The sequence below is a fragment of the Protopterus annectens genome, chromosome 13.part0 (genome assembly GCF_019279795.1).
Source record: "Protopterus annectens isolate FY-2018-M chromosome 13.part0, PAN1.0, whole genome shotgun sequence".
NCBI classification, from domain to species: Eukaryota; Metazoa; Chordata; order Ceratodontiformes; family Protopteridae; genus Protopterus; species Protopterus annectens.
Window position 1 is genome coordinate 196,356,028 of NC_056747.1, and position 26,975 is coordinate 196,383,002.

Consider the following 26,975-nt stretch of genomic DNA (forward strand, 5'->3'; position numbering starts at 1 on the left):
GTCTAGAGTGTCTTTAGATGATATTTGCTCCGCAGCCACTTGGGCCTCATCTCATACCTTTATCAACCATTATAAGCTGGACGTTATCTCCAGAGGGAGAGCATCCTTTGGCTCCACAGTGCTCTGGAACATCTTTCCATGATGGCCGCCCAAGATCCAGGTAGCTGGGGACTCTGTCCCAAAGGTTGCTGACAAATGAAGTACCTACTTCAGATTAAGAAGTTATGTACTCACCATAGCGTTCCATCTGAGTAGGTAACTTCATTTGTCTGCAACCATCCCCCCTCCTTCCCCCTAACCTTCAGAATTTTAGTTCCCGGATGTCCTTCTTCTAGTCTCCTTCGGGACATATTTAGCCTTTTAGCTGCTTGTATGAGGGCAAACTTGATCTGAGGTCAGTCAGGGTTGGCAGGGGATTATGGGTAAGGGGAGGAGCTAGGAGATCGGATCTTATAGCTGTGAAATAAGTTGCCGACTCGGATCCGAGATCGGATCTGATACCCCAAAGGTTGCAGACAAATGAAGTTACCTACTCAGATGGAACGTTATGGTGAGTACATAACTTCTTATTTTGTAGACGCAAGCATTGCTGCAGGCATTGCTACTCTTGGACTTTTGTTAAAATGAGTGTTTGACTTCACTTAATTCTTTAGTATTTATGAAAAGCTACAGTGGTTCAACTTAGTAGAGCTTGTCAAATAGAGAGACCATTATTTAGTGAATTTAATGGTAGTGTTTTTAATTGGTGCTGTGACAGTATGTTTGAAGTCAGGTGTAAGGATGCTTGACTTTCTAGACTGGTGGTGGAGAGGGGCAGATTGGATTTGAATTAGGAGTATTAAGTGTGTCTAAACTGGACTAGATCAAGGATTATTATAAACATCCTGTTGGTTTAGTTAATCATTTATATGTATGGATTTGTGGCAGTCATTTCATGGGAAACACTATTTAAGTAAATTTTTAATAGTAAACTACTGTGTGAGTTGTGTACATTAAAAGATGTTGTCTTGCTTGGATTAATGAAAGGACATTTATTGGATGCCACATATGCTATTTTGTTTTACATTTTCAAAAGTATGAAGGTTGCATGGATGCACTTAGTCTTCCAGAAAATAGAATTTGAATTTTTGATCTGATATTGTTAATCCTCGTTCATTCCTTACGCATGGGTATCAGTTCCGAACTTGGAACCGAGCCGGCCATTTTCCAAGCTCGCGTCAGCTTCAAACTCTCGAGCTAAACTCTTCCTCACAATCCCCCTCTCCCTGTTACCTCAGATTTTGTTTGCCGCATTGCCATTTGGTCATGTCAAGTTACTTCTCTTGAGCTAAGTACAGTCAATTGTTGTTTAATAGCTTTACAGATTACTTTACTGTCAGAACATATTCCCTCAAGAATCCCCTTTTCCGTTGTCTTCTCCACTTCTCCCGCTGAGGAGGTCCACTGGAAGAGTTCGTGTAAGAGGAAGCACATGGACTCTACAGAGGAGTCCCTCACCGAAGACACAGATTTCGATGAGGGGGAGGGATCCCCTCGGTCACCCTCTGAGGTATCCTTTGGTGATATCCTCGAAATCCTGAAACAGAGAGGTAACTGGCAGTCCTCTAATCTGACCTCTGAGGAATCTGTGTTCCTGCAGGCCTTTCGCGGCCAGCCCCCTACCTCCTGGGTTACTACACCTGCTGATGAAATTGTCCAGCTCATCGTGCAGCGTGCTTGGAAGGCTCCTGATACTGTCAAAGCTATTCCCCGGAGGTCAGATAAGATCTTGTCCCCTCCTGCTTCAGATCCCCATTGGTCCAAAGGTCTTCCTGTGGATGCTTTGGTGGTGGCAGCCACAACAAAAAAGGATCTGGCAGAAGAAGAAAGCCAGACTGCCCATCCGCCTAACAAAGAGTCCCGGGCCCTGGACAGGATAGGGAAGCACACCTTTGCTTCAGCGACCTTTGCTATCAGGTCACTAAATTATATGGTACATTTTACCAGGCTTCAAAGGGATCTGGTTTCTGAGCTCTCTGAAACCTTGGCTGGTGCCGTGTCTGATGAGGTCCGTGACAAAGTGGCCTCTCAGCTGGCCACCATTGAATCTATATCTAACTCTATGCGACTGATATCTCACGCATCAGAAGGAGCAGCTAGAGCAGCGGTTTCAGCTGCGGTCATGATATGACACGCCTGGATGCGCTTGTGCAACTTCGCGGAACCCTTTAAGTCTTCCTTTCTTAATGCCCCCATTGAGGCCTCATCATTGTTTGGGCCCAAAGTTAAAAGCACACTGGCCAGATGTGAACAGGACAGTTAGACCCTTTTTGCCGTATGTGTCCGTTATTCTTCCCCTCAACGTGCTTTCTCCCGAAACCAAAAGAGTGGGAAGATATGATTCAAGAAATCTCAGGGTCCTTTCCGTGACACAGGCCGTGTTCTCCCCAAAGGCAGAGGGGGGAACTCGCAGGGAAAATGCTCCTTTCGGGGCAGAGGGAGTCCACGTAACCAGGGTTCCAGGGATTCTTTCCCTGGTCAATCCTACCAGCGCTCCTGAAGAGCGGCCCAACTCCTTTCTTCTGGAGGTGGCTGGTGGACGTTTCTCCTTGTACCCTTCTGCCTGGCTAGCCATCACCACTGATTCTTGGGTACAAAGGATTATAACCAGAGGTTATCATATCCCCTTCGATCTTTCTCCCGTCCCTTCAAAAAATCTTCCCGACATTCCACCCAGTCAAAGGGAAGAAGCAGCACTAGAGAGAGAAAAGCTGCTAAGAAAGAGAGTCATCCAAATAGTCCCTCCAGACCAGATAGGATCCGGATTCTGCTCAAGACTATGTTTGATGCCAAAGAAAACCGGGGACTGAAGACCAGTTTTGGATCTCAGTGTATTGAACAAGTTTGTGAGAGTACAAAAATTCCGGATGGTCACAATATAGTCTATCCTCCCGCTTTTGGAAAAAGACGATTGGATGTGCTCTATAGATCTTCAAGATGCGTACTACCACATAAAGGTGGACAGGCCATAAAGAAGATTTCTGCGCTTACATGCGGGAGCCAGTCACTACCAGTTCAGAGTACTGTCCTTCGGACTCTGTACAGCCCCCAAAGTGTTCACAGAGTGCATGGCAGTTGTCACAGCTCACTTGCGACTTCAAGGATTCCAGGTATTTCCATACCTAGATGACTGGTTCATTTCCGCCCCCAACAGACATCTACTGGAAAAAGCCCTGGTATACTCTCTCCTCGCTGCTCAAAGGCTAGGCATAACCATAAACTGGCAAAAATCCAACCTCACCCCATCTCAGTCGAAAGAATTCATAGGGGGTTATCTTGGACACAGAAAAACTGCAGAGCTGCTACTTCAGAGCACAGAATTCAAAGGATAAAGCAACAACTAATTCCAATCCTTTCAAAGGAAAAATCCACGGCTCACTCAGTTCTGTAGCTGTTGGGTTCCATGGCAGCCTCCATCACCATTGTTCCCCTGGCCAGGTTTCACATGAGGCTTCTACGATGGCTATTGCTCACCCAATAGTATCCTTTTCAGCATCCTTTTTCAGCCATGGTTCGAGTAACCCACAGGTGCAAACAGGATTTAAATTGGTGAATGACACACAATCTCTCAATGGTCTCTCCCCTTCTCCCCCCAGCAACCCAAGGCCACAGTGACCATGGATGCCTCCCTGATGGGGTGGGGAAGGGACTATGTCAAGGACAGACAGTCCAAGGCACTTGGTCCGAACTGGAGGTCCATCCGCATATAAATGTTCTAGAGCTGAGGGCGGTGCTTCTGGCGTTGCAAGCATTCCATCCCCTGCTGCCGTCTGGGACAATTGCGATTCAATCAGACAACATAGCGGTGGTCTGGTACATCAACAAGCAAGGTGGAACCAAATCTTACCCCCTTTGTCGAGAGGCCATGAGGATATGGCAGTGGGTGATGGCTACCAACCGTTTTCTTCTAGCAGCGCACATTCCCGGGAGTTCCAACGTGATAACAGACAGACTCAGCAGGTGCATTCTTCAACCTCACGAGTGGTCCCTGAATCCCTTGATAGCGCCAGAGATCTTCCACTGCTGGGGGCGTCCTTGCTGCGACCTCTTTGCATCCCCGAGCAACTACAAATGCAGCATCTACTTCGCCCTGATTCCCCCTCTGGGACAGTCACCCAGGGATGCTGTAGTCCACGATTGGCCCTCGGATCGTCTTTACACATTTCCACCCTTTCCCCTCATTCCCCAGTTTCTGAAGAAAGCCCATCGGTTGGACAGCAAGGTGATCCTCATAGCACCATATTGGCCTCGACAGATTTGGTTCCCCTTCCTTTGGCCTCACCTACTAGATCAACCATGGATTCTCCATCCAACCCTGGAGTTGATCTCACACCCACAGAACCTGATTCATCCCAACTTGAACAGCCTGAAGCTCATGGCTTGGCTACTCCAATTCCCTTAATTGCCAGTTAGAATGATCTTTCTTTACCAGTACATGATATTCTCATTGCTTCTCATAAGTCTTCCACTAGAATTACTTATCTGAGCAAGTGGAAAAGATTTATCTGTTGGCTGAAAGATAAACAAGTAGACCCCTTTTCAACACCAGTGTCGATATTACTAGACTACCTGGCCGACCTGTTTCAATCGGGTCTATCGGCCTCTACCATTAGAGTTCATTTGGCTGTAATTCCTAATTTTCATGAAGGTGTCCAAGATTCCTCTCTTATGTCCCATAAATTGTGCAAGACCTTCATAAAAGGTGTGAATCATCTGAAGCCACCTTTTAGAGAACCTATTCAACCATGGGATTTATCATTAGTTCTACAAGCTCTGACAATGTCACCTTTCGAACCAGCCTCTTCTTGCGATCTCAAGTATTTGTCATGATCTCAAGTATTTGTCATGGAAAACCTTGTTTTTGGTTGCTATTACTTCTGCCAGACTTATTTCTGAACTTCAAGTTTTGTGTATCAAGAGTCCGTACTTGATTTTTCATAGAGATAGAGTGTCTCTGAGAACTAATCCGTCATTTCTGCCTAAAGTGATCTCTGAAATGTCCATTAATCAAGCCATTGAATTGCCAGTTTTCTTTCCCAATCATTCAAACAGAGGAGAGTATTGCCTACATACCCTAGATGTACACAGGCAAATCCGTTTTTACTTACAGGACTACCCTTTCGTAAATCTGACCAGTTATTTTTGGCCCTTTCTGGACCTAGGTTAAGATCTGCTGTTGCTAAGGTCACATTAGCTAGATGGTTGAAGGACTGTGTGACCTTTATTTATACACAACGTAATATCTCGTTGCCTTCTACCATGAAAGCTCTTTCAATAAGGTTGGTGGCAACTTCTGCTGCCTTCCATGCCAGAGCTTCTTTACATGACATCTGTGCAGCTGCAACTTGGGCTACACTTCATACCTTCATCAATTATTACAAATTGGATTTGGTCTCCAGGGGAAGAGCATCTTTCGGTTCTATGGTGCTCAGGAATGCCCTTCCTTGAGAGCCTCCCAGGAATAGAGGTAGCTGGGGACTCTATCCCATGCGTAAGGAATGAACGAGGACTAACCATCTCAGATAAAGAAGTTATATCTTACCATAACGTTCCATCTGTATTGTTGATCCTCGTTCAGTCATTATGACCCTCCCTCCTTCCCCCTCCTGTGGTTTCTAGTGGATCTCACCATCCGGTTCTCTTAGGTTATTTGACCAGAGGTAGCCTCTACCTTCTTTGACTTACAAACTCAATCTGAGGTAACAGGGAGAGGGGGATTGTGGGTAAGAGTTTAGCTCGAGAGTTTGAAGCTGACGCGAGCTTGGAAAATGGCCGCCTCGGTTCCAAGCTCGGAACCGATACTCATGCGTAATGACTGAACGAGGATCAACAATACAGATGGAATGTTATGGTAAGACATAACTTCTTTTTCTATTCAAGAGATGCCTTCGCAATCTGACAGATTTGGAGCACTTTTGCAAGGAATAGTGGGCAAATATTGCCAAGTCAAGATGTGCCATGCTGATAGACTCCTACCCAAGAAGACTGAATGCTGTAATTAAATCAAAAGGTGCTTCAACAAAGTATAAGTTTAAGGGTGTGCATACTATGCAGCCAACTTATTGTGCATTTTTTATTTTTTTATATTTTTCCCCCTAACAGGTTTGTTTGCTTTTCAATTGAATTGTACAGGTTATAGGTCACATTAAAGGTGGGAAAAGTTTTGAAATTATTTATTGTGGTCTCTTTTTTTATATCACAAAAACCTGCCATTTTAACAGGGGTGTGTAAACTTTTTATATCCACTGTACTGTAGCTTTCAGGTCTGTTATGTTACCAGACCCATATGACAAGTTATGTCCTGACTCTTCTCTCCAAACTTATGCATTCTAGCTGATTCGCCCGATTCAGAGGGTAGGAGTTCTGTCATTTTCCTTTTGAGCTCAGCTTCTCAGGTGGCTTGTCATTCTGTTAAATGCAGTTATGATACTGCTGATGCCTACTTTAGGGCACCCTCATCTGGATCTGTAATTAAGAAGTATTCTTAGTTACACCTCCAGGCAGTGCCTGCAGACATCAAGGCCAAATTTTTAGAGACTCTGTTTTAGACAACCAGAATCTCTTTGGCACTGCTGCTGAATTGTTTAAGACCCTTCAGGGTAAGGGTGAAGCTGTGCAGCATCTGAAACAAATCTTTCTCTCTCCTGTTACTAAATTTCAGAGATTAAATTGCCCATCAAAGCTTTCCTTTGTCTGCAGATAGTCTAGGCAGCCTTCTAGGGGCAAGCGGGCTTCTAGGACAGTTTTTCCAGACAAGTCTTCTCAAGGTTCTGAGGGTCAAAAGCCTCTTTCCCCTGAATAGTCTGCTTCTATTTGACATTCAGACACTGCCAGATTCCACTGTCCTTTAGGTTGACTCTTTTCCTGTTTGACAACAGTTAACAATGAATGCTACAGTGCTTTCCATTATCCAGAATGTTTATTTTATGATCTGGAAGTCCCTTCCTCCATTCTCAGGCCTTCTTCAGCTGTCTCCTTGTCAGTTTCCACACTTTCCTTTGGTTCTTCAGGATCTGATGGTACAGGGAACCATCTAGTCTGTCTCCTTTTCTCAGCAGGTAACAGGGTTTTATTCCAGGATTTTTCTGATTCTCGGAAAGGAAGGTTAGTGGAGACCTATTCTCAGCACCTTTTTTTTAAATTTTCCTCTTTCAGGATGTCGCTTCAGACACTTTTTCCTCTGTTGCTTCCTCGATATTTTCTGGTATCCCTGAATTTGAAGGATGCTTACTTCCACATTCCTTTTCACCCTCTGTTTAGGAGGTTTTTATGTTTCTCTGTTTCTTCCTTTCGTTATCAGTTCTCTGCTTTGCCTTTTGGTCTTTCTACAGCTCTGAGGGTCTGTACCAAATGTCTAGCCCCTGTGATGGCCTTCTACAGCCTTCAGGGAATTCAGATATTACCTTACTTGAAAGACCTTTTAATTCAAGCCCACCTCTCAGCAGCTTCTATTATAGGATCTTCACTATGCTGCTTCTACGCAGTGTAGGGTCACCCTTAATCTCAGTCCGCATTGACTCTACCTCAGGGCCGTGTGTGCCTGAATTGCAGGATTCGGTCCTTTCCAGTAAAGGCTTGCTTCCCAAGATGCTTTGACTACTTATTTCCAGTCCCTTCTACCTCTTCCATTCCTTCGTGAAAGGGAATTTCTTCATGCTCTGGGGTACGTGTGATCCACCATTACCATGATTCTCTTTGCCAAACTCCAAATGAGGAAATTTCAGTAGTATTGCAAGACTGCTGACTTTCAGCATTGCGATTCTTTTTAGTGTCTAGTTTCCTCTCTTACCTTGTGTCATGCTCGATCTCTGCTGGTGGATTCACCAGTTTTCCCTGAATCTGTGCCTGCCTTTTCAGGTTCCTCTTCTTTCTCAGGAGCTGTAAACATATGCTTCTGATCAAAGTTCAGGAGCCTTCTCCAACGACCTCAAAGGCCAAGGCTTTTAGTCATATCAACAACTGGCAGACCACAACAATATCAAGGAGATGAGGATTCCTCTAAAGGTTTTTACAGACAATACCACAGTCATGTGGTACATCAAACAAGGGGACACAGTATCTTACTTTGCAGGCTGGTTGTTCAGACTTGGGATTTTTGCAGTATGACATCACTTGGTTCTTCATGTGGTTTACATTCCTTCAGAGCACAGTCTTGTAGCAGACTCTCTGAGCAGGTTCAGGACAAATCCTCACAAATGGATGCTTCACAGAGAGGGGTGTCTGGACATTGTGCATTGGTGGGGTACTCCTCTGATAGAGCTTTTTGTTTCCTGTCTGAACAGACAACTTCTCCAGTTCTGTTCAAATGGCTTGGAAAGTGGGTGCCATTTCTTTTTCTCAGAAAGGGATGTTTGTATACGACTATCCCCCCTCGTCATGTGCTATCAAGGGTCCTACACAAGATCATGCAGGACAGGCCCAAAATCTTGTTGGTGACTTCCTTTTGGCTTAGACAGCTCTAGTGTCCCCTTTCTATTTCATCTGGCCATGGGTAATCCTCAAGTTCTCACAGGATAGATGTTCTTACACAAGACACAGGATCTCTCATTCCCCCTCAGTTGCCCAGCCTTCACTTGAAACTTTGGGTGATGGAGTTTTGCTTCATTTTCAACACCAGTTTTCTGAGGGCTGCTTTGGGTTTTGCAGGAGGCTAGAAAAACACTACTAGAAAAATCTATGTGGCTAAATGAAAGAGATTTTCTTTTTGGTGTCTCAGGCATAACCCGGACCCTTTTTTATCTGGGTATTCATACAGTCCTTATTTGCGTGATATGCTCAATTCTGGTTTGGCGTATTTGTCTGTTAAAACTCATTTGTCAGCCATTTCCACTTGGCTGTGTCCAGTTTTGAAGTCAAACAATTTTGGAAGAACATCCTTCATATTCTGCCTCCAAGAAAGCATATTCCTACTTTTTGGGACCTTAGTTTTGTTCTTGAGAAATTGACTGTCTCTCCTTTTGAACTTGCAGATGTTCTTCGTGTTTCACCGTTGCAGTCATCACATTTGGGTTATCTGCTTGCAGTAGCCCTCAGTCAGCCTGAGGGTTCTGTGTTGTTTGCTGTCCCTTCTTCCATGACGTCAGGTCATCAGGGGTATAAAACATGCAGCTGACACCAGATATACCCCAGGGATTACCTCAGTGTCACTGCTCAACAGAGGCACAGCAAAATAATGGGTATAGTTCCCCATACTAAAGGGGTGGCGTAAGCCACAAAACTATGGGCTAGGCTCGTAAATGCCCTCGGGCAGATAGCCTAGTATGAACCTATGAACCTATTACATCAGTCTTTCTTGCCGTGCGGTGCCCAAAGTAGAAGCAGTACGCAAGAGCCGGTAGGCCAACTCCTGAAATTTTCGTTTTCGAATTTCAGAGCCGAAGTCTTCAACTAAAGCTAAGTACCCCATTGGGGAAACTTTTTCTTGCTCCTTACCGATGTCAGTAAAAGTTAATAATTGCATTTCTTATGGAAAGTAAATACCTCACAAAGATTTTCATTCGTACTGTATTCCTTGCCTTGGCCCTGACCACGATGTACATTGCTGTCGGTTTTGTGCCTTATTCAGTCGACGCATTATCCGTCTTCTGTATATTTTCGCCTCTAAATATTTTGGTTCAGTTATCCAGAAATGTCGTCTGTAAGCCATCCAACTACCAGCATTCCGAAGAAACACAAAGATAAAGACAGAGACAGGCCACCTAGGTCCAAAACTGCCGAGGAAGCTTCTCCTAAGCCAGTCGCCAGTTCGCCGGTACTCAGTGAGGCACTTTCGCAGCCCCTGATACCCACTACTTCTGATTCACAGGCCTCTACTGAGACCCATTCGAAGTCCGGTATGCCACAAGATGCTTCAACTGTGGAACCTGCGGATGTCTCTACCTTGGATGGGTCTGGAGCTGCTGTGCAGGCACCGGCTTCTGAGGGTGTATTCAGGCCTACGGACTTGCATATTAAACAGACGCCTCCTCCTTCTTTCTTTAAGGCCCAAACCTCGAACCATGCCTAGAAAACCGACGCCCAGGCCGCATGTTCAGGCCTCTATGCCTAAAAAAACAAATGATAAGAATGGCTGAAGACCTTATAACTTTAATCAGGGGAAGCCAACCTCCCTCTTCTAAGAAACCTAGGACTGAATTTGTTTATGAATGTTCTGACCAGGATTCTGATTTTTCTGATTCTTCTGATGATCTGGATTTACCCTTGTCTACTTATGAGGATTCTGATGCAGAGGACTCTGTTCCCTCTGCTTCCCCTCCAGAGGATTTTTCTTTTGGTGAAACCTTGCACAGTCTAAGGGAGCATTTCCACTGGGAAAGCCAGGATTTTTCTGATTTAAAAAAGAGGCTTAGGGATTTCTTACTCCTGCCTCAGTATAGGCCTTTAGCTATACCTCCTGTACTGGACATTGTTGATGATGCCTTTTCGCAATCTAGTTTGACCCCTGATTCTTTGCCTCCTGCTCCCAGAAAACCTGACGGATATTACAGGCTTCCTGATTCTCGCAAGTTCCTTTTTAAAAATCCTATTGCGGATCCAGAGACTATTTCACAGGAACCCAAGGGCATTAAGGCTTCTACTGCCAAAAACCCTACCCCTTCTGATAGAGACTCCAGGGCGCTGGATAGATGAGGTAAGAAAGTTTACACTTCTGCAACCTTGGCCATTAGGGATTTAAACTATCAGTTTCATATGTTAAAGTATCAACAACAATATTATTGGATTGCTTAAACAGAAAATTATGTTGATTTGTGACTGTGCTGAAAATAAGGAATTACAGGATTTAATGCATTCTGCTGAACAGGTTGGAAAACATACTTTGCAATGTGGGTTTGATTCATTAGAGGCCTCTTGCAGGGCTGCTGTCACTGGGTCTGTACTCAGAAGGGTATGCTTGGCTTAAGGAGCAATCTTTGCTTGATCATGTTAAAGCTAAACTGTTGGATGCTCTCTTAAATCAGGACCACCTGTTTGGCAACAAACCTGAGGAAGTTCTTAAAAAGATGGAAGATAAAGCTAAATCTATGCAAACTGTTAAAGATTTCTTACAAGTTCAGCCTCCAAGATTTAGTAGACATTGGTCCTGTAAGAATTGGTCCTTTCTGGCCCCTTCCAGGGCTTCTCAATCCAAACCCAGACACAGCAGAAACCCCAGGTTTCAGTCCTAGGGTATGCAGAAGACTAAGCAGTGGGGGGGCTTCCACTTCCAAACCTGGGAGTAGTAAGACTCCCCCCTATGGAAAACTGTCTCAATGACTTGATTTTAAATCTTCCAAGCACTTCTCAACTGAGGGGGAAAGATTGGTCTGCAGACCAAAAACTGGGAACTCATTACCCAGGACAAATGGGTTTTAAATATAGTGTCCCAAGGATACAGATTTCACTTCCGCACATTACCAATGCCAAAAGGTTGGCCAGATCTACCCCCAAATTAGTGGGCAGAGGCTCAAAGACAGATTTTCTCTCTTTTAAACATAAAGACTATTCAGACTTTACCAGAAGAGGAAAAAGGACAAGGTTTCTACTCAAGACTTTTCCTGGTACCCAGAAAAGACAATTCATGGCGTCCTATTCTGGACCTGTCTACTCTAAATACCTTCTTGGTGATTCCAAAATTCAAAATGCTGACTCTTCACCAGTCGCTTCCTATGCTAGGAAAAGATGCCTGGATGGTAACACTCAGTTTAAAAGAAGCGTACCTGCACATCCCAATCAGGGAATCTTGCAGAGGATACCTGCGCTTCAAAGCAGGCTACAATCACTATCAGTTCTCTGCACTGCTCTTTGGCTTATTTACTGCGCCCAGGGTATTCACAAAGTGCCTAGCACCAGTCATTGCATTTTGCAGGCAAAGAAATATTCAAATGTACCCATACCTGGATGATTGTTTAATTCAGGTAGAAAGCCAGGACATACTTTTTGAATCATCTGGCCTTTGTACAAAGGGTGCTAACATGTCTGGGGTACACCATAAACGAAAAGAAATCACACCTGGTACCCTATCAACAAATTACATTCCAGGGAACAAGCTTTAATACAACTTCCCAGATGGCTTTCTTCACGACAGTGAAACAAATGTATTTGACAACCTACTTCAAACAAATGGCCACAAAACCCCTACTATCTGCAAGGCAAATACTGCAAGCCTTGGGGTTCATGGCCTCCTGCATTCTTCTAATTCCATGTGCAAGACTGCATATGAGGAAACTACAATGGGATCTAAAAAGCCTATGGTGTCAACATTCTCAGGATCTAGAAGCAATAATTCCTATCATACCTTGCCTACGCCTAGAGTTTGTTTGGTGGGCAGAGGCCTGCCACCAAAACAAGGGACTACCATTCACATCACCCCTTGCCGTTCAAACCCTAACAGACGCATCAGATTATGCATGGGGGGCTCACCTGGCAGGGAAATGCATTCAGGGCAAATGGAACCCAAGTCAAATGCACCTGCATATCAATCAAAAAGAAATGTTAGCTGTACAGAATGCTCTGACAGCCTTCAAGGACCACATTCTTCCAGGACAATTAATGGTAAAGACGGACAACACCACTGTTATGTGGTACATAAACACATTCTTACCCCCTCTGCAGACTAACCATGACATTGTGGAACACAGCCCTGAGCTACCAAGTGCATTTTCAAGCTCAGTTCCTGCCAGGAAAACTAAATACACTGGCAGATGAACTAAGCAGAAACCTCATGAACCCACACGAGTGGAAACTGGAACCAAGGATTTTCAGCATGTTGACAACCAAATGGGGGGAGCCCAGATATAGACCTGTTTGACTAGCCCAGAACTATCAATTGGACAAATTTTGCACAAGAACTCCCCACAAACAAGCTTGGAATGTGGATGCTCTGTCCTTCAGCTGGTAAAATCTATCAATTGATGCTTTTCCTCCTCTGCTCTCCAAAGTACTACTACAGATCAAACAAGACAAACCAAGGATGATTTTGATTGCACCAGACTGGCCAATGCCAACACTGGTACCCCCTATTGTGCAGTGTGTCACTGTTGGTCCCATGGCACCTGCCTCAGATTTCTACCCTATTGTCTCAGCAGGAGAACCAGATTCTGCACCCTCAGCTTCAAACAATGAACCTAGCAGCCTGGCTAATTACCTAATCTGTCCTTTACCATCCCTCAGTAACCAGTGATGAATATCATTTTAGAGGCAAGGAGGCCTAGTACTAGAAAATCTTATGCTGAAAAATGGAAAAGATTCTATGCCTGGAACCAATCTCAAGGGATGAGCACAGCAGTGCCCAATTTACCTGAGATTTTACAATACTTAACTGAGATGCTTCACAAGGGCCTGTCTTTCTCCTCCATCAAAATTTACGCCTCAGCCATTTCAGCTCATTATAACACGGAACCTCCCCTCTTCTCTCATCCAGTGCTCAAGCAGTTCCTCAGAGGGGCCAGAAATCTACGACCACCCAGGAGAGCTCCATCACCAGCCTGGGACCTTAACTTTGTATTGGAAAAGCTCACCCCTTCTCCTTTCAAGCCAGCTGCCACTGCTGACTTAAAATTCCTTTCTTGGAAAACAGCTTTCCTTTTAGCAATCACTTCAGCAAGAAGGGTATCTGAATTACAGGCCCTCATGGCAGTGGAGCCCTTCATCATCTTTCATGCTGACGGAGTGTCCCTCAGGACCAATCCCTCCTTCATGCCCAAGGTGGTATCCAGTGTGGCCCTTAATCAGTCCATTCATTTGCCAACCTTCTTTCCTAATCCACAGAACAAAGGGGAATGGATATTGCACTCCTTAGACGTGCGCAGACAACTTAGATTCTACTTGGACAGGACTAAACCTCAAAGGAAATCTGACCAACTGCTGGTGGCATTTGCTGCAGGGGCAGAGGGGAAGGTTATTTCAAAGCAAACCATTTCCAAATGGATAGGCCATTGCATTCTTTTCTCCTACAAGCACCATGGGAAAACCTATCCCACAGGGGATCAGACCCCACTCAATCAGGGCTGCAGCTACCTCTACAGCCTTTCTCAGAGGCGTCCCTACCAGGGACATCCTTGGAGCTGCTACCTGAAGTTCTGTACATACTTTCACCAAGCATTACCATCTGCCAATTTTCTCCAAATCCAGAGCTGACTTTGCCACTCAGTTTTGCAGGGTCTTATAGCTGGTCCTAATGCCATCTAAATTCCTCCTCCCATCTTTAGCTTTGGGAATCTACCCAAATGTGATGGCTGCAACAGTGAAACACGAGGAACATAGTACAGTTGTGTACACTTACCATAAATGTAGATGTTCGAGTGTATTCACTGTTGCAGTCCTGGGTACCCTCCCTCCAGCCCCCTTTCTTCTTTTGGCTATACCTCTAATCTTCTTTACTATGCTCAAAAGCTTTTTGGTGTATTTGCTTTTTTGTTGGAGGTATAACCTTGTACATTTATAGATTTAATTGCTTTCCGTTAGGGGGGCACCTGACATCTGTGGCAAGAAAAACTGATGTAATGGCATCGGCTGCATGTTTATACCCCTGGCGACCTGACATCATGGAAGAAGGGACAGCAACCGACGCAGGACCCAAGACTTTGTTAATCAGACCGACTGAGGGCTACTGCAAGCAGATTACCCAAATGTAATGACTGCAACAGTGAATACACTCTAACATCTACATTTATGTTAAGTGTACACAACTGCACTTTTCCTGTTCCCTAGAACATTGTACGTTTAAGACTGTATTGTTAGTGGATCTTACTTCTCCCAAGAGGGTCTGTGAACTTCAGGTGTTCATGGCAGTTCCACATTTTTTGCTTTTTCAGAAGAACAGGGTGTCTGGTCATACTAATTCTTCTTTTTTGCCCAAGGTAGTTAATGATTTGTCCTTTTGTCAGTCCCTTCACTTTCCTTCTTTTTTCCCCTTTTTCACCGAATCCTAGTAAGAGAGTGCTTCACACCTTGCTCTGATATTGCTTAAACAAGACAAAACATATCAGGAAATCTGAGCAGCTTTTTGTTTCTTTTCATGCCAGGAGATTGGGTTTGGTGGTGTCTAAGCAGACCATCATCTCCTGGATTTCTAAGGACATTTTTTTCACTATTCTTTTCATGGCAAGCAGGTTTCTTCTTCTCTTTATGCTCATTCTGCCAGGGCAGTGGCCTCCTCTTGTGTTTTTTTCAAGGTTCTGGATACTAGTTCCATTTTGGAAACTGCTACTTGGTCTTCTGTTCACATTTTCACCAAACATTACAAGTTAGTTGTCATTTTTAGGACCAGGGAATTTTTTCTAGGGCCACCCTTCATGGGTTTTTGGTGGACTCTTCTGTGGTCTTCTCCCATATTTTCCAGTACGTTTTGCACTCTTCTATGAGTGAAGAGTACTGCAACAGTGATACAGTAGGTCATAGTATAGTTGTATAAGATCTTACTATAACAGTGTATGTCCTACTTTTCACTGTTGCAGTATTCTTTCACTTCCTCCTACCCCTTTTTAATTTCTTATGTCTTTTTCTGGCCAAGGGGTCTTTCTTACGTTCTTTTCTCCTTCCCTCTCCGGATGTACGTTCTTTTCTCCTTCCCTCTCCAGATGTACATCTTCTTGCTTTCCTCTGAGGTTGCATTAGTTATTCTGGGGCACTTGAGTTATGAAGATTAGGCGCTATTGCATCACATAAGTACCTTAACTCTTGCATGTAGGACATAAGTCTGCCTAAAGGCTTTTGTATGCTGGCCGAACATTTGGATATCCTTGGCAGGATATCCCAAGAGTGAAGAGTACTGCAGCAGCAAGAAGTAGGGGATGTCTACTGTTATGATAAGATCTTACACAACTCTACTTTATCACCTCGGTGTTCTAAGAATTAGCCTGGTTCCATGGCAGAGAAGGATAGAGCCCTTACTGCAGCCCAGGCGACCATAATTTGAATAGTGGACAGGCTTGAAGGGAAAGTATCGAAGGGGAGTAGTCTGTCTGTCTCTCCAAGTGTGAAAAGGAGGGTTTTAACCACTGTGGGAGCACATAGAAAATTGTGATTCACTGGTGAAAACTGTGGGAAACCACTATCTGTGCCTGAGGGGAGGGGTGGGACTGCTTGCTGGCAATGTATCTTGCAGAAGTGAGGGACTGCCAGTACAGGTAAGGCAGTTGCATGCCTCCCTTCAGCTCCACAAGCTAAGCTTTCAAAGGAACATATGTATCAAAAGTGGGAGGGGGCCTTCAAACCACCCCTGCTTGGTATCTGAGAGATGGCTCCTCCCAGTCAACTCTTGTCTTACTGTTGAGGAAAGAATGGGCCTATTAGCATGAAGTCTGATAGTCGACGTGGGGGTAAAGAAAATTACAAAAAAAAAAAATGCAAGTCACCATATATTTTAGTAGCAAGGCACTCTACAGGATTGATTGTTGTAAAAGATTTTCTTTTTTGAGAAGAATCTAAAGTACATTGATGGGAGCAGTGGGGGAGTCTAAGGGATGGAGCTTCAGAATAAGGTTACTTTGAGGTAACATGCTGTCTATTTGATTGCCTGCAAGTTGGTAGAGGACTTTTAGGAAGGTGTGTAGGAAACACTGCATGTGTTGTAGGAGATACTAAAAATATTTATGATGATTATTTTTTTTTTCTTTGTTGTGGTAATCTGACTCTAGGGGATTGAAAGTGAAGATGTTATACAAAGTATGGAAAGGTGCTTGTAAATTGAGCATAGCTATTTTAATGTATATTTCAAGGTTCTTAAAGTACAGGTTCTAGTAGCATGGTATGTGTTAACTGGAAATTAGTAAGAAGAGGGCTGGGAGGATCTGTAAGACTTGGGAAGAAAGGCTGAAACTGGTAGTGTATACATATGTGTGTCTGTGATGGTATTGTAATAAAAAAATCATCCATCCTATTTGGGAGTTCATCTTTAATAAATTGAATAATATTCAACAGTTATAGCTAGGATGTGTGTTATGTATGGAATTACCCAGTTTTAGAGGAAAATCTTTCATATGTGATGATATTTTAAGTGGATGGACCTGGATTATAGAACTGGAGAGAAGTAAGGCTTAGCACTGCTTTACTTAAGAATATCATATTAATAATCAAACGGTATCTATTATGGAGACTGTAGCCATTTTAATGCCGTATTTAAGCTGATTGTATCACAGATTTGTCTGGATTCAACTGTGTGATGCTTTGAAGGACTTGTTATGGATTTTTTCCATTGACTAGGTGACTAAGATTTTGTTTTTCAAAAAAAAAACGAAGGAAAAAGAAAAGTTGCAGCTTTTTCTGCAGCATTCTTTGGGACTGTCTGTTCAACACATTGAAGGCTGTAGCTTGGAGTACCGTCCTTAAATTTACTGAACACTGCAAACCACATGCTTAGTTTAGGGGGTAGGACACATTTTGGCATGTTTTTTCCAAAGGAGAGTCTGTACCTATTTATTAGGACTCTATCAGATTTTTATGATTTGCTACTACAATGTCGTCTTCACACACACACACACACACACACACTGTAAGTTAACATTGTCATGATACATCTGTTTTCAGTCATGATAACTTAGAGAACTTTTTAATTTGAGTGTATTGTCAGAGTTTCACTGTAAGTGCTTTTTTACCTTAAGTAACTCATGTAAGTGCATGCTACCATTACTGATACGGCAAATGCATAAAACCTCATGTCGGTACCTGCACTGGTATGAGACCAGAGCTGGACTACAGAGGGGAGCAGAACAGCTGTAGAAGAAATGACCAGATCTATGGTGCTTTGCTAGTGATTAAACTGCTCTATGGTCTGTTATGTATACGTATACAGTCACAACTATGCTTTGTTTGCTTGCCCCATTGTAACATACATAGTGTTTTTTGTCTTCACCTTTGTTTTCCCAGTTGCTTAACTTTCAGGTTTTAGAAGTACATGTCATTTTTGTTAATTGTGCATTTCAGACTATGGACAAGGAGTTCAGAAAGTGGATGAAATGGTATGGGAAGAAGCATGCGGAGTATTCAGTAAGTAATGCCATAGTTATTTTTTATGCATTTCTGTTTATTATTTGCTAACTGTGTAAGGGAGTTAATCTGCAGATAATTTGTCGCAATTTTGGCCACAAATGCAAGGGTAAATTAACAATGAGTGTAGGCAGGTTTAAGAAATCATTTAGTATATTTTTTGTGATGTGGGATGAAAATGTAGTCCTCCGGAACACCCACTCAGACATTGCAAGAATGCATGGACTACACAGACTTGATGTCCGAGTTGGACCCTGATTGTGGAGCTGTAAGGCAGAGATCTTAACACGGAGCTACTAGACTGTCTGAATGCTTACTGAAACTGTACCAAGTTGCCATTGCTCTAAATAGCCGTAATGAAGTTCATTTTCTCGTATGTAACATTTTAAAAAGCAAGTATTTGCTACATTGCTGACATTTCTCTGTCAGCATTACAGTTTATATTTCTTCAGATGTTTGAATATTATGGACACTTGATATTGGAAAGGTAATAGGAAAGTAAATCCTTGGGTATCTGCACCATGTAAAGCATTGAGCACTCCCTGTCCAAACTCAGTCCAGCACAGAAGTCGAGGTAATGCCTTTTCCAGTTTCGGGTAGTTGTCCAGTATGCAGTGGACACATGTTCCTCAGTTTTTGTCACTTCTGAAAGCCAACAGGTTGCTCAGCTCTAGTTTCTTTCCTATGTTTGCTTATTCTGGCCTGTGTTTTCAGAAGGTAAGTATTGTGCCCCATATAATTTTATTTTCTTACTGGTATAGTTGTAATAATTGTACTTTTTCTGATTTTGCTGTGCAGTTGTTTGATGGAAATAAAATTTTCAGCATAGTTGGGAAACTGTTTCTGATTTTATTTATTTTTTTGTAGTAGCATCAACTTAAAGCATGTTCATTGTGTTTAGCTATTCAGATGTTCTTCTTGTTTCACTGTTGCAGCCATCACATTTGGGTTATCCCTGCCTGGGTAGCCCTCTGCCGGCCCGAATACCAGAGACTTAGTATTTCTGTGTCGGTTGCTGTCGCTTGAGGACTGACGTGAGGTCATCAGTAGTATAAAGTAAGGCAGCCGATGCCATTACATCAGTCTTTCTTGCCGTGGAGCCCGAAGCAGAAGCAGTTCGCACGAGTGCCGGTCGGCTACTACCTGAGTTTCCGTCTACCAACTTGAAGTTGAAGTCTTCTAAAGCTAAGTACCCCATTGGGGATCCTTTTTTCTTGCACTAACCGATGTCAGAAAAAGTTAATAATTGTCTCGCCTTTGGAAAGCAAATACCACACTGAGACTTCCACTCTTACTGCGTCACTTGTTTAGGCCCAGACCACGACGTCCCCCTTTATCACTTCTGTGCTTTGTTCAACGCCAGAGCTATCTGTCATCGGGCCCTTATTGTAGCCAGATATTTTCGCTTACAGTCCTCAAATTCCGATATGGCTTCGGTAAGCCATCCGACAGCAGATCTTCCAAAAAAAGTAAAGATAAAGACAGAGACAAACCACACAGGTCCGAACCTACCGACGAAGCTTCTGTTAAGCTAGTCGTCTGTTCTCCTGTTCTCAGTGAGGTGCTTTTGCAGCCCCTGATGCCTGCTTCTGTTGATTTGCAGGCCACTACTAAGACCCTTTCGGAGTCCAGTATGCCACAAAACTCTTCTTCGACTAAGGATCCTGCGGTACTCTCTACCTTGAATGGGTCCAGAGCCGCTGAACAGGCACCGGCTTCCGAGGAAGTCTCTTCGCACTAACGAATCTCGTCACAAACCGACGTCTTCTTTCGCAACTACCTTTCCTTCAAAAACAACCGAGTTTCTTAGTCCCAGGGTATGAACCACACCCAAGAAACCGATGACATACTCTCAGGTGCCTGCTACTTTCCCCCAGTCTCAAATGCTTAAAATGGTGGAAGACCTTATCATGCTGATCAGGGGAAGCCAAGCTACCCCCTCCAAAAGGAAAAGAGATCTGTCCCCTGTAGTTTTGTCTGAACAAGAGTCAAATGAATCTGATGCATCTGAATGTGAAGACATGCAACCCCTCTCCACTTACGAGGATTCTGATGCAGAGGATTCCATTCCTTCAGCCTCTCCTCCAGAGGATTTTTCCTTTGAGGAAAACCTGCATACTTTAAGGGAGCATTTCCAATGGGAAAGTCGGGACCAACCTCAGTCTAAAAAGAGACTCTGGGAATTCCTAGGTCTTCCACAACACAGACCCTTGGCCCAGCCCCCCCAGTCCTGGATGTTGTGGAGGATGTTTTCCTCGAATCCAGCTCGACTCCTGATGCCTTTCCTCCAACTCACAGAAAACCAGACAGGTACCACAGAGTCCCTGACTCACACAAATATCTTTTTAAAAATCCTACAGCTGACCCTGAGGTAATTTCTCAAGGGCCAAAAGGGATTAAAGCAACCTTTGCCAAGAATCCCACCCCCTCAAACAGAGATTCCTGAGCATTGGACAGATGGGGTAAAAAGTATACACCTTGGCTACTCTTGCTATCAGGGCACTAAACTGTCAATTCCATATGCTGAAATTTCAGCAACATACCTTGTAACTCCTTAAACAAAAAATGTCTTCCTTTCCTGCTTGGGTAGAATCTAAAGATTTACAAGAGTTAATGCATTCTGCAAGTCAAGTAAGTACTCACTGGTCCTTTCCTGCTCCCAGTAAACCAGCCCAGCTTAGGCCCCGTGGAAACAGACCCCCCCCCAGACAGCAGCCCCAGGGAACGAAGAGATCTAAGCAGTGGACTACCTCCACTTCAAAACCAGGAAGTTCTAAAACACCCCCTTATGGTAAGAACTCACAGTGACTCACCTCCTCCACCCCCTCCCTCTGCCCACCTTGCATGTACCCCTAGGAGGAAAACTTTCCTTTCACTCAAGCACCTGGGCCACCATTACCAAGGACCACTGGGTTCTGAGCATTGTGTCTCAGGGATTCAAATTTTCCTTCCATACCCTTCCAACCCCAAAAGGGTTCCCAGATCTACCACCAAATCAGTGGGCAGAGGCTCAAAAGAAAATCCCTTCCCTGCCCTCTATGAGGGCAGTAGAGCACATTCCTAAAGAACAGATAAGCCAGGGTTTCTACGCCAGACTATTTCTGGTACCCATAAAAGAGGGCACCTGGCACCCCATCCATTCTAAACACCTTCCTGGTGATCCCAATATTCAAAATGCTCACCCTCCAGCAGCTGCTACCCATGCTCTCCAAGGACGCTTGGCTAGCCACCCTAGATCTAAAAGACGCCTACCTCCACATTCCTGTCAGGGAATCCTGCAGGAAATATCTCCGCTTCAGGGCAGGATCTCAACACTTTCAGTTCTCTACGCTTCCCTTTGACTTATCTACTGCTCCCAGAGTTTTCACAAAATGTCTGGCTCCGGCCATTGCCTTTTGCAGACAAATAAATATTCAGATTTACCCATACTTAGATGACTGTCTTATTCAGGCAGACAGCCAGGAAAAGCTGCTCAAGCACCTGGCCTTTGTAAAGACCCTCCTAACCTCTCTAGGGTACACAGTCAATGAAACAAATCCAAGCAGGTGCCTACCCAAAGGATAATATTCATGGGAGCAAGTCTGGACACAGCATCCCAGATGGCATACCTTACAACAGAGAAACAAATTTTCCTGACAACCTACTTCTCTCAACTAGCCATCCAGCCCCAGCTAACTGCAAGAAAGATCCTGCAAGCTCTGGGGTTCTTGGCATCTTGCATACTACGCATTCTATATGCAAGACTGCATATGAGGAAACTTCAGTGGTACCTAAAGAGCCTTTGGTGTCAACACTCTCAAGGCCTGGAAACTCTTCTACCTATAATTCCTTGCCTCAGAAGTGATTTTCTTTGGTGGGCAACAGCATGCTCCCTCAACAAGGGACTGCCTTTCTCCCCACCCCACCCTGCCCAGACCCTCACCACAGACTCATCAGACTATGCTTGGGGTGCACACCTGGACGGCAGGTGCATACAGGACCAATGGAGCCCAGAGCAAATCCATGTCCACATCAATCAAAAAGAGATGATGGCTGTGCAGCACGCCTTAATAGCTTTCAAATCCCTTCTCTCTTCAGGGGCTCTCCTGATCAAAACATACACCACCACTGTGATGTGGTACATCAACAAGCAGGGAGGTTCTCACTTCTACTCTCTATGCAGGCTGGCCATGACCCTTTGGCACACAGCCTGTGCCATGCAACTACACCTGTTAACACAATTCCTACCAGGCTCTCTCAACTCTCTGGCAGACCAATTAAGCAGAAATCGTCTGGACCCACACGAGTGGCAACTCAACAGAAGTACCTTCACCCTAATAACTCAGAATTGGGAAACCCCAAGGGTTAACCTATTTGCCTCCGACACCAACCATCAGCTCAGCAAATTCTGCAGCAGGGAGCATCGCTGCATGGCTTGGAAATTGGATGCCCTGTCCTTCCCCTGGGTCAAGTCCATCAGTCTGTGCCTTTCCTCCCCTACCTCTCATCCACAGGGTACTTCTCAAAATAAGGGAGGAAAAACCAAGGACCATTCTTATAGTTCCAGACTGGCCCCGGCAATACTGGTACCCCTTGCTGTGCAGTCTGTCCCTGCTGCCTCCATGACATCTTCCTCAGATTCCAAACCTCCTGACCCAGAGGGAAGGGGAATTTATGCATCCCCAATTGCAGACACTCAATTTGGCAGCTTGGCTTATTCCCTAACCCCGAACCAATATGCCAACCTCAGTAAACAGGTTCTGGATGTTGTCCATGAGGCCAGATGCCCTAGCACCAGAAGGTCGTATGCTGATAAATGGAAACTGTTCTGCACCTGGATCCAGGCTAAGGTAGCCAGTGCGTCACAGCCCTCCCTCCTGCTCATCCTGGATTACTTAGCTGACCTACACAGTGGCCTCTTTCTCCTCTATAGAAATTCATGCCTCTGCTATTTCTGCTCATTTTCACACTGCGCAACCCCTTTTCTCACATCCTTTCATCAGACAGTTCCTAAGAGGGGCTAGCAACTTGAGGCCACCCAGAAGGGCACCAACACCACCTTAGGACCTTAACTTTGTATTGGAAAAACTCACCCTGCTCCCTTTCGAACCAGCTTCTTCTGCAGAACTGAAATATCTCTCCTGGAAGACAGCATTCCTTCTGGCCATCACTTCAGCCAGAAGAATCTCTGAGCTGCAAGCACTCATGGCTGTGGAACCCTTTATCATCTTCCATTCAGACAGGGTATCCCTCAGAACTAACCCATCCTTCATGCCCAAGGTGGCTCTCAACCAATCCATTCATTTGCCCACCTTTTTTCCTAATTCCCAAAACAAGGAGGAAAGGATTCTTCACACTCTAGATGTGCACAGACAGCTCATATTGTATCTATACAGGACTTAAGTCCTTCAGAAAGTCTTATCAATTGCTGGTTAGCTTTGCTTCAGGGGCAGAAGGCATAGCCATCTCCAAACAAACCATTTCCAAATGGATAGCACACTGCATCCATTTCTGCTACAAACATGGAAAGCCTCCCCCAAGGGGGTCAGGACACACTCCACCAAAGCAGCCTCCACCTCTGCAGCTTTCCTCAGAGGAGTCCCCATCAGAGACATCCTGGAGGCTACCACCTGGACATCTGTTCACACTTTTACCAAGCATTACCATCTGCCTCTCTTCTCCAAATCCAGGGCAGGGTTTGCCTCTGCAGTCTTGCAGGGCATCCTAGCCAGCCCCTAGTTTCCTTGATTCCCTCCACCCATTTTCTCAGCTTTGGGAATCAACCCAAATGTGATTGACTGCAACAGTGAAACACGAAGGACATAGTACAGTTGTGTACACTTACCATAAATGTAGATGTTCGCGTGTATTCACTGTTGCAGTCCTGGTTTCCCTCCCTCCATCCCCCTTTCTTCTTTCTCCTTTTATTACGATTCTTCCTTATTGTTCTCCTTTCCTTACAAGGGACATATTGGTATTTATTTTCCACTGGTGGGGTTCTTCCACCAGAGCTTGGCCTCCTCCTTGGGGGCTCCGGACAGGTTAGGGCAAGAAAAACTGATGTAATGGCATCGGCTGCCTTACTTTATACCACTGATGACCTGATGTCAGTCTTCAAGTGACAGCAATTGATGCAGAAATACTAAGTCTCTGGTATTCGGGCCAGCCGAGGGCTACCCTGGCAGGGATAACCCAAATGTGATGACTGCAACAGTGAATACACTCAAACATCTACATTTATGGTATGTGTATACAACTGTACTTTCCATGTCCTCTTTAACATGTGAACCATTCGCCGTAGAGTTCTTATTGTAGACAGGTATTTTCATCTTCCATCTTCACATTCAGAAATGGTGTCCATCAGCCAACAATCTGTGGACATTCCGAAAAAACGCAGAGATAAAGATAGAGAGAGACCACACAACACTGACTTCCGACGACTCTACCGCTAAGCAGGTCGTCAGTGAGGCATGTTTGCAGCCCCTGATGCCCGATTCGATATCTACGCAGGCCTCTACCGAGACTCTTTCAGAGTCCGGTATGCCGCAGAAATCTTCGTCTTCTGAGCCTTTGGCTGTCTCTGCCTCTGTTGGGTCCAGAGCCATGATGCAGGCACCGGCTTCCGAGAAGGCTTCTTGCAGTACCGAATCTAGACTAAAACCGACGTCTTCTCATCCGACCACCGTTTCTCGCAGACCGACGGTACTCTTAGACCTAGAAGCCAGGCCACTCCTAGAAAATCTGCTTCTAGCCACCATCTTGCTCCTGCTCCTGCTCCACCACTCCAGGCACAAATGCTTAAAATTGTGGGGGATCTGATTACCCTTATCAGGGGTAGTCAGACCACAATTTCTAAAAGGAAGAGAGACTCTTCCCCAGAAATTATGACAGAACAGGATTCTGAGGAATCTGACTATTCAGATTTTGAAGAGGAACAACAACCCTGACTGCTTTTGAGGATTCATATACAAAGGAAATCCATTCCTTCTGCCTCCCCACCAGAAGACCTTTCCTTTGGGGAAACCCTTCACACCATCAGGGAACATTTCCAATGGGAATCTCAGGATTCCCCCAGTCTAAGAAAAGACTTGGAGAGTTTATGGACCTGCCCTAACACAAACCCCTGGCCATCCTTCCTATTTTAGAAGTGGTGGATGATGTTTTCCATGAATCCAGCTTAGCCTCTCACACCCTCCCACCTCCTCCCAGTAAACCTGAGAGGTATTACAGAGTAGCGGATTCTCACAAATACCTGTACAGAAATCCTGCTGCAGACGCAGAGGTCATTACACAGGGACCAAAAGGAGCTAAGACTAGTTTTGCCAAGAATCATGTGCCTTCTGACAGGATTCCAGAGCTCTAGACAGACGGGGTAAAAAAGTATACACCTCTGCAACCTTAGCTATCAGAGCACTCACCTGTCAGTTCCACCTGTTAAAATATCAACAACACACTTTGTGGAACTATTAAAACAAAAGGTTTCAACCTTTCCTGACTGTGCCAGTTCGAAAGAGTTAGCAGATTTACTCCACTCTACTTGTCAAGTGGCCAAACACTCATTACACTGTGGATATGATTCCCTAGAAGCCTCAAGCAGGGCAGCAGTGTCAGGATCTGTCATTAGGAGACATTCATGGTTGAAGGAACAACCTCTCCCTGATCATGTAAAGTCTAAACTAATTGATGCACCCCTGGATAAGGACCGCTTGTTTGGAGTAAAAGCAGAAGAGGTGCTTAAAAAGATGGAAGACAAAGCAAAATGTATGCAAACAGTAAAAGATTTCTTTCAGGTTCAACCTCCCAGGTTCAGCAGGAACTTTCCTTCTATGCACTGGTCCTTCCCTGCACCTAGCAGACAGGGGGTAAGGTAAGCCCCGCAGGGACAGACCACCCAGGCCCCTATCCCAGGGGCAGCAGAGAACCAAACAGTGGACCACTTCCGCCCCAAAGGCAGGGAGTTCTAAGCCACCCTTCTATGCCAAAAACTCTCAATGACTCCCTCTCCCTCCTCTGCCCACCTTTCACTCACCAAAAGCTAGGAGGAAGGCTGTCCCTCTGCAAAGAAAATTGGCTTTCTGTAACAAAGGACCAATGGGTCTTAAAGATAATTTTTCAGGGATACAAATTCTCTTTCAGTGAACACCCAGTTTCAGGAGTGTACCCAGACCTACCTCCAAATCAGTGGGTAGAGGCATTGAAACAGGTACAAACACTCATATCCCAGGAGGCAGTCGAACCTGTCCCCTCAGATCAAACAGGCAAAGGCTTTTATTCCAGACTATTCCCTGTTCCCAGAAAAGAGGGCACTTGGCACCCCATCCTGGATCTATCCATTCTGAACACCTCCCTGGTGGTCCCCAAATTCAAAATGCTAACTTTGCAGCAGCTGCTACCTATGCTGACAAAAACATGCCTAGTCAGTGACCCTAGACCTAAAAGATGCCTACCTCCACATCCCCATAAGGGAATCCTGCAGGAAATTTGTGCGCTCCAGAGCAGGCTCACACCACTTTCAGTTCTCTGCACTACCCTTTGGCTTATCTACTGCACCCAGAGTATTCACCAAATGTTTAGTCCCAGCCATAGCATTTTGCAGATAGAGAAATATGCAGATTTACCCTTATATAGACGACTCCCTCATTCAGGCAGAGTGCAAAGAAAAGCTGCTCCAGGACCTTCTCTTTGTCAAAACCCTCCTAACTTCCCTAGGGTTCACCATCAACAAGAAGAAATCAAAGCAAACACCCTCCAGGAAGATAATTTTCTTGGGAGCAATGCTGGGCACAGCATCCCAAATGGCCTTCCTATCCCCAGAAAAGCAGAGCTTCCTGCCTCTCTACTTTATCCACCTGGCTCCAAATGTCACCTCACTGAGAGGAAGTTTCTGCAAGCCTTGGGGTACATGGCATCTTGCATCCTTCTAATTCCTGTGGCCAGGCTTCACATGAGGAAACTTCAACGGTATCTAAAGAACCTTTGGTATCAGCACTCTT

General features: G+C 44.7%; 1 protein-coding gene across 1 annotated transcript in view; it reads left to right on the plus strand.

Annotated features, from left to right (window-relative positions):
- Nucleotides 1–26,975, plus strand: part of LOC122787868 (histone-lysine N-methyltransferase, H3 lysine-79 specific-like) — a 2,114,473-nt gene that overhangs the window by 600,501 nt on the left and 1,486,997 nt on the right. The window contains exon 7 of the mRNA XM_044054784.1: nucleotides 17,941–18,003. Coding sequence (XP_043910719.1) covers nucleotides 17,941–18,003 — 63 coding nt within the window. The remainder of the gene's footprint in view (nucleotides 1–17,940; nucleotides 18,004–26,975) is intronic.